This window comes from Cryptomeria japonica, unplaced genomic scaffold (assembly GCF_030272615.1).
Source record: "Cryptomeria japonica unplaced genomic scaffold, Sugi_1.0 HiC_scaffold_1258, whole genome shotgun sequence".
Classification (NCBI taxonomy): domain Eukaryota; kingdom Viridiplantae; phylum Streptophyta; class Pinopsida; order Cupressales; family Cupressaceae; genus Cryptomeria; species Cryptomeria japonica.
The window spans coordinates 22,915-35,462 of NW_026729795.1; the positions used below are offsets into that span (position 1 = coordinate 22,915).

Sequence of the window (12,548 nt, forward strand, 5' to 3'; positions counted from 1 at the left end):
ATCCCCTTGTAAGTGGTTTTTTTGGGCTTAGGCCAAGCTTAGAAATCCGAGTTTACCAAAGAAAAAATAATACTTATAATTTTTGTACATAAAATAAAAATTTTAAAAATCCAATTCTTGTTTACGATACAACACACGGTCTGAAATGGCGGTGATCCAAGTTACATTATATATTTTTTTTTTCACCAAAATTTTACATTTTAGTCAAAAAGTTGTACATTTTATAATTTCTTAAGATCAAAATATACAATGATTTGTAATTTTTTTTATAATAAAACTTTATAAGTCCCTTGGTAGTAGTAGTAGACAAACATACCATATTATCTCTTAGCTTCAAGCTTTGCTACAGACAAGTTGATTTATTTCTTTATGAAAAATGCCTATGCTTTGAAAACCCTTTAGAAAAAATTTCATACATAAAATTCAAAGAAAGACCTACTCATCAAACATACCAGAAATTCAATCAAGTAAGATTCCACAACAGCATAAACTCTTACGTTCGTATTGATTTCAAAATCTTTGTAGAGTAGAGTAATAGGAAATGCATTTGCTCAAAGAGAGTCCATCGAATGGTCTATTTTGTTTACCATAACAAAATAGAATGCAAATTCTAGTCGATGTATTGACAAGAGAATGATACACAACTTGTCAAAGAAGTTAGAAGCACTTTCTTAAAAAGAATTTAACTATAAAAGCATCTGAGATTAAAACTTCAGTGTTAAAAGCAAGTCATTGAAGAGAACCACAAACTGGTGGTTCTTGTGATATGTATTTGGTTGTGCTCTTGGTCACGTGGATCACCTGGTTCTGTAACTTAAAATTAATCCATTTATTTTGAGTGGATGATAATGTTTGTCAATAAGCCCTTTGTGATAGTTGATCTCCTTCAAGTAATACCTCCATAACGTTTTGGCAAGAACATAGTCCAATCTCCATAAGATTGTTTGCCCATTCTTGAAATGGTGGAAGTCAGTTGAATCTATAATAGTTTTTACTCAACAAATTAAAAAATGGTTTTGTTTTGAAAATCACCATATTGCTTATAGTTGTCGTTCATCCTTTTGGTTTTGGTCTCCTTCAAGTGAGCATTGCCCAAGCTCCATAAGAACATAGGCCATTCTCTTCTCAAAACGATGGATGCCAATAAAATCTTTCACAATGAACTTCTGCTCAAAGATTTGGAGCTGAAAGTGGTGACTGTGGAAATCACCATACGGTATTACTTAACAGTCCTCCCATTTGTTGAATCCTTTCCATTAATATCACCAGTAATTTCCACAAGAACATTCCCCATTCTTGAAATGATGAAAGCGACTCAAGTCTCTAATAATTATTTCTCGTTCAACAATTCTGGAGATAAACTTCATGGCATGGTGGCAATCGCCACAAATGCGAAGATTCTTTATGATTCGGATAGATGTACCAGGGCATTTAATATTCATAAGCCCAAAAGCAAGAGCCAGCTTCTCACTATGACTACATAGGATATGCTCCTTTTCTTCCTCCTCCACATCTTGCAACACAAAGTTTGTATTGGGCACATATCCTGCCTCTTTCATTTTCCCGGCCAAATCCTCTAATGTTTTATAAATTTCTGCTGATTGTGCATGTGCTCTGTCCTCTACAAGGAATGCATGAACCTTTTTCTTGATCTCAATCCAGGCATATCCTGGCATCTTTGTCGCCCTCTTGTCTTTCATTATTGCTCTTACCTTTTCTACACCATCCCACCTTCCAGCTGCAGCATAGATATTTGACATCAGAACATAATAGCCAGCCTTCTTGGGTTTCAGGTCATAGAGATGTTCTGCTACAAGCTCTCCCAACTGTATATTTTGATGAATTCTGCAGGCACCAAGCAAGGCACCCCACACATCATCATTTGGTTTTAACGGCATATTGCCAATGAAATCATATGCCTCGTCCAAGTGCCCTGCTCGACCAAGAAGGTCTACAATGCATGCATAGTGCTCCAACCCAGGTACAATGCAATAATCTAGTTTCATCCTATCAAAGTAACGCCGGCCTTTCACTACCATGCCTGCACGACTGCAAGCAGATAGAACAGCGACAAAGGTGACACTGTCCGGCTTATATCCTAACGCAAGCATTCGATCGAAAAGCCTAATTGCCTCATCAGGACACCCATTTATACTATAGCTAGAAATCATTGCAGTCCACAAGGCCGGATCTTTATGCGCCATTGTGTTAAATAAGTGAAGTGCAATCTTCAAACTCCCACATTTGGCATACATGTCTATCAGGGTACTGACCACGAAAACATCCGATTCAAACCCATTTCTTACAACTGAATTGTGTACTTCCTTACCTTGTTGAAGAGCTACTAGGGCGGTGCAAGCTGGAAGAACACTTATGATAGTAACAGCATTTGGCTTGACCCCTGCCAGCTGCATTTTGTGGAACAACTTCAAGGCTTCCCCACTCTGTCCATTCTGGACATATCCTGTGATCATTGCAGTCCATGATACAACATCTTTTTCAAGCATTCCGTCAAACATTTTGAGCGCGCACTCAATAATGCCGCATTTAGCATACATTGCTACAAGGGCGTTCCCCACTTGTAAATTCAAATGCAGTCCACTACTGAGTATGCAAGCATGAATCTCCTTACCCTTATTGACATCTGAAAAGATTGGAAGAAGGCTTATGAATGTCACTGCATCTGGTTCGATCCTCGTCTTCATTTGAATGTATAACTCCAAAGCCTTGATTCCCTTCCCATTCTGCACATAACCTCCAACCATAGAGTTCCAGGACACCGTATCTCTTTCGGATGGACACATTTTGTCAAACACTTTGCGTGCATCTTCCACACGCCTGCATTTCGCATACATGGTAATAAGGGCATTCGCTGTAAACAGATCGGATTCCAATCCACATGTTATTGCACGAACATGAACTTCCCTGCCTTTCTGCAGAGCAGAAATTGCAGCGCATGCTTTGAGAACGCAGGGGAATGTAAAATGGTCTGCTTCTTGTTCATTCTGCATTTGGCAAAAGAGCTCCAGGGTTTTGTCCCAAAACCCATTCTTGGAATACCCAGTAATCATTGAATTCCATAAAAATACGCTTTCTTTGGGAATTCTGTCAAAAACCAGGCGTGCATAATCTACACTCTGCCGCTTTCCATACGCGCTTATAAGCCTAGAACCCAATATTTCATTTTCGGCGAGTCCCGTCGCAATAATCTGTCCATGAATTTGCTGCAACTGTTTGATATTGGAGCATGTTTGAAACAGCTTAAAGAAAGAATGCATTATGTTGTTCTGTGTCCATGCCTTGCTCTTTCTCTTTCTCTTGCTTTAATGTTTGTGTGTTTGGGGATGGTGTCGAACCCGAGGCTGCGAACAGGGCTAGAAGTATTGTCATCTTGCACAGCATCCATGAATGAAAGCTACTAGGAATCGTTTTGTAATCATTTGGGAGCTGAGCCGCTCACTGAAATTGTAAAACTTAAGTAGAATTTACACAGACGATTTGGAAGATGAAAAAACAAACCTAAAACAAGATTTGTTTAGAACGAGGGTTATACCCCACACTAACAATGCATAATGTCCTTTCTTTCAACACAAATTATTGGGGTAAACCAAGTTCTTATGTCACCTTAACAGGGTTAGATCATCCTATTCATTATTATTATATTGTAATCTACACATCAATATCTTTATAATTCAGTGGTTTTCAGAAATTTCTTACGTCACCTTAACAGGATTGGATCTCCTATTTATTATTATATTGTAATCTAGACATATCTGTAGATGTATAAAAATGACCACTTTCCTAAGTGAATACTTAATATTCATTTTAACCTCATTCTTCTATTTAATTAAATGTTTTATATTCATCTATTTGATTAAATAAATTATTTAATTTATTTAATTAAGTTCACCTAAGCCTTTCATAACCTTTAATTTAAAAAATCACTTTATTTAATTAATTCCCCTTTCTCCCTTTTTAATTAAATTGATCATTTCAAGTAAATAAATCTAATTTATTTATTTAAATCCTCCACTTGTATTTAAGCAAGTTGCATCTATTTTTGTTGAAATAAAGTAATTTATTTTAATTAAAATTCCCCTCCATCCACTTGCAAAATCCTACATCTCCTACTTGCCTCTCTAAACCCCCTTCTAGATTCTTCTAATCACTTCTAAATCCATCTCCTAAATATTGTCACATCCCTATGCAAAGGGAAGTCACTTCTCAAACCCTCAAAGTCTTTGAAAACCATTAAAAGCTTTATGTCTTCAACAAGTTAACCTTCAAAGTCTTCATAACCATTAATGGTTAACTCAACCTTTTGGCATGGTTAGAGACTTTCTGCCTAACTCAACCTTCATCTAACCCAAGTGTTTCATCAAGCATTCATAGCTTTAACCTTGATTATCCCTTTAACCCTTGCACAAGAGTTTATCCTTCGAGTAAAAGCTTTATCCAATGGATGACCCTAACTTACCCTAAACCCTTACCTCCTAAGGTAACCATCATGTCTTCTCAAGCATTGAATGCTTCTTACATCTCCTCTCAAGTAGTCTCTTGTTGACAATTGCCACCATTTCATTGGTGAGAATTGTAAATATGGATTGATAACTTTCAATCCTGGCCCTTGTTAAGATTATCCAATCTTGACCATCCATTGCCCTATTTTTCCTATAAATAGAGCTCTCATTCTCTCATTTTGAGATATCCAAGTTTCATGCATCCAATCTATAGTCATTTTGCTAAGCGTTTAGCTTCTCTTTGATACAATCATTTTAATAAGCATTTTAGAAGTAATTTTAAATATCATAGCATATCCATGTTAGACTAGTATATCATGCTAGGATAAGTTTACTAATCTTTATCTTATCATCATATTCATGTTAGTTTAAATCATTCTAGTTTCAATATCATACACATCTAGGAATGCATTCATGATAAATAAATCAAACATCCCTCATTCTTGGAGTTGTCATTCCTAAGTCACTTTGCTCAGTGATTTGAGAGTACAAACATTGACTTGAGGGATCCTGTGAGATAGAGAACAATGGAGCATCCCTTGGGGAGTTGAGCTATTCAATATAGCTCCATAACTTGCACCAAAAGTCCCATTGGTGTGTGGACCTTTTTAAAACCGATTTTTTTGTTTCCTTGCACCACTTTTCCCGCACACATTTCTAGCGCCCACTGTGGGGCATAACCCCATAAAACATATCATTTTTCATGCAGGAGTAACATTGCAGATATGCAGAAAAGCTGAGCTAGCGCATTGGAACATTTTGTTAGCACATAGAAACCTTTGGCTAGTGCATCCAGTTTACTATTTAGCGCATAAGACCCTTTCATTAGCATATTTGGCATTTTAGTTAGCGCATAATATTCTGACTGTCAATTGTAAAATTATAGCGTATTAGGAAAAAAGACTAGTGCATCTAGTAATTAGTTTAGCGCATAGAGATCATTCTGCAACGCTTCTGTGTATTTCTGTAGCGCATTGATGTAACAGAAAGGCAAAATTTGTAACCGAAGGAAGATCATTTTAGGCTTGTATAAGCCCACACTAAAATTTGATTTTTTTTGCTAACTAATTTTATGTAGGTTCTAATCTTTTTGTGCAGGAGAGACAAGAGTTAGTTTAAGTTTTTTTTCCTTTCTTTCAAAGAGTTGGTTAAAAAGAACTCTCTTTTTTTTGCAAAAGCTTAAAATAAACCTCATATTTTAATTTGGATGTTTAAAACAAACTTCATACTTCCTTTTGGTGTTTAAAACAAAACTTTGTCTTTTCCTCATTGCATGGTAAAAAGAACAACTAAACAAACCTTTCATTCCCACAAGTTAGGAAAAACATTTCATTTGGGGCTCTAAAAAGAACAAACAAATTTACTTTTAGCAAAGTTACGATGAACTTCGCCTTCCTTTGGTATCTAAAAGGATCAATTTCAATTCATTGCAAAATTAAAAGAACCCCATCTTTATTTTGTGCAAGGCAAAGAGGGAAAGTTTCCGTTTATCAACTTTAATTTTGTTGACCAAACTTGTTTTACAAAAGTTTTGGAAATACACACTTTGCTATGAAAGGTTAAAAAGAACATCATGCTTGTTGGAGAAACATCTCCAAATAGAAGTTAGCGAATCATTGCCTTAAAGGTTAAAAAAAGATTGTTTGCTTTGTCTCGAAAGTGGAAGGTATATGCTCTCCCCTTAACTGGGTGACCAAAAAGCCACACCATTCTTTCATGCTTTCTTCATTTCAAGTACTTAAAACCTTTGGCAGACTTGCCCTCTCGAGTTGCTCTTAGAGCGCCATTTAAATGGTTAGTGAGAGGTGAACGATATAAGTGGGAAATGACTTTATCGCCAAGTGTTTGAACCCACTATAATCAAAAGTGGAGGTTGACGAAAGTCCCTTCAATGGTTTTTCTCAGCTATTAGCCTTCTTCCATTATCTTTAAGATACGTAAAGTCTTTGTTCTAAAGGTTGGGAAGCCTCTCGAGGGAGTTTATCACTGAAGATCGAACGAAAGCCTGATTAAGAACTTTAGAAATAAAAACTTTGAGCCGAGTCAGTATCCAAACATCTTCAATATCATAGTGCAAGGGTGGGGAAGAATCTGCCCCCAAGATCACTCACCATATATCTCTCAAGATAACTACTCAATTGTGAAGCAATTCACTTTGAGTTAATTTCTAGCAAAAGGCAAAAAAACAGGCGCCCCCTAGGGGGTGACAAGGCTGTTTGAGCTGACGGAGTATCGAGACTAGTGGGCTATGATATTGATGATGACCCTTGAATAACGAGTCTATCTAATTTGTATTATTTGTTATCCAGACCTATGAAAACATTGGGGATTTGAACACATCCTCACAGAACATACATTATCTGTTTAGCATAGGCAAAATCAGTTATCTCTTTTATGTCGTATTTTCAAGTTATTTTCATAAAATCATCCATCAAAGCAAAAAAGTGTTAATATTTCTAAAAATAGCCAAAAACAAAGCAATCAGGGCAGTTTAGCGCATAAGAGCAACCTCCTGGCACGTCTCAACCATTTTATAGTGCATACAAACCAGACCATAGTGCTTTCATCAATCAAACTAGCGCATAACTGATATCATAAAGGTTAAAATTTCATAAGCGCTTTGTGAGACCATATTAGCGCTTTTGAGCATCAGCATAGTGCATAGAAGGCATAACTTAGCACTTTTAGTCTAAACTGCAACACATCATCAAGACATATTAGAGCATAACCTTTCTAGTCAGAAACCATTTTCAAAACTCTGAGTTAGCATGTAACATAGGCAGCTTAGCGCATAGGGAATTTCCTATTAGATCATTAGTTAGCGCATCCAGTCTTTGTTTTAGCGCATGGTAAAAACACAGAAAAACAGAGAGTAAAATAGGGATTTTGGAAAAAAATTATCACCAATCCTAAACACCCTTTTGGGCCTTTTGTCAAACTCACTAGTCAAAATCCGAACCAGATTATCAAAGAAAACAATTCCACAATCCAACAAGCATCCTTAAAACAAATTCGTCGAATCTTAAACTAGCTCGAGATAAGACTTCATCTAACCAAAATCAGACAGTACCATCACATTGATCAAAGTTTCACCATCTAATGGATCCTATCACAAACAAAATACAGAGTTTAATCCTTAAGTTGTCAAATTGAGTTTCCATATTAGGAGACTCTTATCCATATCATTTAACACACTTTGTCGTGGGGGCGAACCTAAACCTCTACTTGATAAAGTAAGCTTGAGTTTTTCAAACAAAGTATCACAATCCAACATCAAAGGAAACCATTGATCATTCGTGTATGACCACTCCTCATATTTTGAGAAGAACAAGTATTCATCACAAAACTGAGTTGAAGAAGAGACAACCTAGTTCTAAAAAACTTGCAAAAAGGAATAAGTTTCTCTATATTAATCACCAACTTTTTAAATCACTTCGCGCATTCTTGCATCACATGTGATTGCATATTCAAAGCAAATCAAACGAGTTTGACAAAGAACCTTTAAGAATCAGAGCTTATATTTAGAAAGGGACATTCAACCAACGCTTAAATCATGAAGGAAGGATCAACCCCGCTTTATTCCCACAATTCTGTATCACTTATAACGAAGCTCAACTTGAACCACCAACCCCTGAGAGAGAAGAAGAAGATGAAACTCCCTTTGTAACCGAAAGTTTTTATTGAGAAACGTATTCTATCCACCAAACATCATCAAAAACTTCGATACAAATAAATGCCTGTTGTCACTCACTCTCAAAGAAACAAGAAAAGTGAATCACAACTAGAGTCCAAGTATGGGTCGTAGATTATCCAGTCCAAGTATGGGCCATAGATTGTCCTTTCTAGGTGTCTGTTGTTTTTGGTGGTATCACTACTTGTGAGTTTCTCTATGGACCGGTTTGGCAGTTATGTAATGGGTATGGGCCCTCTCCCACATTTATTAATCAAAATTGTATAAAAGTCATACTAAAAATGTTTAAAGTGGCCGAAAATGCAAACAAAACAAGAAATTATAACCACTTAAGAAATAAGAATAAAGTGATAGAGAAAGACAAAACAACTAAGACTAATAAATATAAATTAAAGCGAGAAATTAACTAAATAAAAAATCAAACTAAAAAATATTGAACCTAAACAAAATGAAACCAAAACAAGCATTAAAATAATAATTACTAGACAAAAAATAAGAAACTTGTAACAACCTCTAATATACTAACCAACTAATCAAAAGAAAGCTTATTTACATATATTTCTTGTAATTGTCAGCAGTAACCATTACAAGTGGGTTTGACCAAATTTTGGCATACATAAAGGACAAACTGCATGTAACATTCTTATTTGAATCTTAGAATCTATTAAAACATGATGTTATTAGCGGTCATACCCTTATAACATTCATATATAATGTTCTAATATAAGGTTATAAAACCTTATATATTATATGCTTTATAAGAATATCAAATTTGAAATAATTATTATAATCTAATAACTAATAGATTATTAATTAGTTATCAATGGGGGTTATCAAAAAGGTGTGACTAGTGAAGCCACCCTTCCTCATATATTTAAGGAGGTACTCCCTCATTTGAGAGAAGTGAAAATTTGGATATTTATAGTGAGCTCTATCACTATGCACAAGAGGTATTATTTGTCATGTAGAAGTATTCCAATGTATCCCCAAATTCAAGTCAATTTTGTCATAGACTATATTTTGTAAGTGTATTAAAAAAATGGTGCTTTATGGGTCTTTTACCCAAAAGGGTTTTCCCCATGTTTATTTTGTGTAATGTGTTAATTTATGGCTGCATGATTCTTAATGCACTTTTTTTTATATATTGTTTATAATGATTAGTCTCCTAAGATCCTAATTTCTAATAGAATTTGTCAAGACGTCAACACATTGTGCAAATTTCTACACATCATGATCTCGTCTAACTAATATCTTCCAAAATCAAACTAAAATCTACTAACATTTCATTATTATCATTTATGAAGTAAAAAACATGAAATCTCAATCATTGGTTTAGTTATAAATGCACTAGGCATAACGCACAAGTGTGAAATTGACACAAGGTGCAATTTGTGACACTACAATACTAATAGGCAATTTTGAACAAATTTTAACAGAAACATAAAATGTAACAAAACTAAACCTTATTATATATTTTGTGACATATTTAATGGTAATAAATTGATCGATTGCATCAACAATACCATGAATAATACTCTCATCCCAAAGCTCTAGAAGGAGCTTTGAGAGATGAACCTAGATAGGAACCTTATTAATCTTGATAGTGTAAAACTAGTAGACAATCTTTTAAATTGAAGCAATGCATTACCAAGAAACCAAGGACCTCAATACAGAACTTTGGTGTGCCCATCAATTATTGGAATCATAATAGAAGGAATTCGTTTCTCAAAGACATCACCTAGACTAATCCAATTGCAAGCCAACATTCATCATTGTAGATTCTCTATCCATCCACCCATCAAGAATATAAAGAATAGGGTCATGTAAGAGGTGCATCAAAATGAGAATGTGAGACCACTAAAGAGTGACATCCCCAATCCTCCACTCTTGCAACACACTCAAGAGAGGAGAAGGCACATTAGGGAAATCTTCTGTAACAGTCTGATTGGTAGAAAGAGGAAGGGGGGCGATGTCGCAAGAAGGGACCCATTACACATGTCGTCCTAAGAATAGAGAGAGATAACATACTGAACCTAGCAATACGGCTAAAGGAAGAGAAATGTTGGCCCCACGAAGGAGGTCTAGCAACAACCCTCCATCATCCTCAATGACTCCAAAGGCCTCCTCATCCATGCCATCCTCCAAAATATATCCAAAATTGTCAATTATGTGATGTCTTATAAAGGATTAAGAATAACTATATTTGAATTGATTATATTGCTAATATATTGCTTCAATATCCAGAGGTTAGTTTTTTTATTAAATGGATAACAATATGTCACCTATATTTGTGTTTCTTCATATTATTTTTTGTTTAAAACTAAATGATTTTCCTTACTACACTACTTTTCTTATAGGTTGATATTGGAAAGTGGAAATATATATTTATTGAGGATAATCATAATAAATGATAACCATCTCTTAATGTAAATTGATTGTAATATTTAATACATGAGATTTTATAGCTTATTTTTCTTACTCAAAATTTATATTATGTAAGTTTGTAACACTTTTTTTTGGTACAATATTTCATTACTCACTTGCAAGGAAATCACTATAAATCAATCAATTGACAAATGAAGTGATTGGATGATCATCAATGAGAACATGCATAAACGACTCTAGTTTTGTTCTTATTCAAATCTGACTCCAACTAAACGAAGACGATGATTTTGGCGCCTTTTCAATTCTTCCGTTGATTGCGCGCCTTTTCTCTGACTTGACTGACTTTTGTAATGTTAGTTTTGTTCTCTATAATTAGAGAACGTAGATGAATAAACATTTATATGTTTGGGCCACAAAGATTTGTCTGGTCTGGCGAAGCAGCATGACTTCCCGGCAAGGAAATAAGGATTGCTATGCTTTATCGTTAACAAGATTGTCAATATTATTTATCTCCAGTTTTGTGAGGCTAAAGGTTGATCTTAGGAAGACAAATTATAAAGACATTGAGGTGGAGTCTAAGAAGAAAAAGAAAGCTAAAGGGAGTTTAAAAGAGCATGCAAGGAACCTTCACTGGTAGGTCAAGTTTCTTTTACTCAAAAAGCATTAAATTTTATAAAAAAAAACTATTTGATTGATTTTTATTCTACATATTTTATGTTGTTTTTGTGCTACTTCGCTGCAATCTAGACTTAGATTTTTTTGGATGTTAGTTATGTTGGTATTTTTGTTTCTAAATTCTTCTATTTTGTAAGGGATTGGGACCTTATTTTCCTTTTTATGTATCAAAAACATTTCTAAATATTTTTATCATGTGTGTATTAAATGAATGTCGTTTTCGTATAATATAGATATTTATAAACTAAAAGAGCTTACTACTACTGTATGAATAAAGAGAATATTATATCTTAATGTGTGCAAATTATATGTACATGTAATAATCTAATTTGATTTATCTTATAAAATGAGTTGTTATAGGTAAAGAAAGAGTAGAGCTTTGTCAAAGATCAAACTCCTTTTTAAGTTAGACTAGGCTATGTAATGAATCCTAGTCAACGATTTGGCCATTGTCGAGGTTTTCTACTAGGCAACAAAAATCTTAGACTCTTAATCTTCCCTCCCCCCTCGTCATGAATCAATGGCAGGCATGTATGTCGTCCTTGTGCTTTACCTCCTCTTCCACCCGTGGCTGTCTACTAAAGCCCAAACAACCTTCGTCTTTCCCAAACTGACTAGTTTAACCAGTAGAAACTTGTCAAGCCTGTATTTGCAAGGGAACGTTGTATTTTGTAACGAAACCCAATCTTATAGGTATCCGCTTGACCAATCATTCATAATACATTACTGGTAGTGTTTTACATTCAGAAGTTGTGCGTATGAAAGAGCGCAGGTTCAAGAATGCAACTTCTAGTTTCATATTCGCCCTGGCTCCGCCTCCACAGAATTCGATAAGTGGGAATGGACTGACATTTATCATAATGCCCAAAAAGACACATAAGGGAGGGCAACAAGATTCATACCTTGGTTTGTTCAATTTCACAAGCTTGGGACAACCTCCAATCATCTGTTTGCAGTCGAATTCGACACAGTAAAGAACCCAGAATTCGATGTCATCAATGACAATCACGTTGGCTGGTGACCAGTTCATTCAATTAGATCTAAATGGGAGAAAGAATATTCAAGCTTGGATTGACTATGATCATCTCCACGATCAGCTCAATGCTACCATAGCTCTGGCCGGTTCACTTCGCCCGGAAAGACCACTGCAATGGAAGAAAAATTTTGAGTTTGGGATTTGAAGGTTTTTGGCAAGGTTTACAAAGGAGTCCTTCCTAGTAATGGCTTCCAAGTTCCAAGTGGCTCTGAAATCTATCTTTTGAGAGATCAATGAAGGC

The 12,548-nt window shown here is 35.2% G+C and overlaps 1 protein-coding gene across 1 annotated transcript; it reads right to left on the minus strand.

The window, feature by feature from the left end:
• Window positions 1-600: 600 nt before the first annotated feature.
• Window positions 601-3,497, minus strand: LOC131053199 (pentatricopeptide repeat-containing protein At3g12770-like). Its single transcript, XM_057987818.2, has one exon. It carries the CDS (start codon window positions 3,276-3,278, stop codon window positions 1,263-1,265), a length of 2,016 nt encoding a protein of 671 aa, XP_057843801.2. The 5' UTR covers window positions 3,279-3,497; the 3' UTR covers window positions 601-1,262.
• Window positions 3,498-12,548: the final 9,051 nt, after the last annotated feature.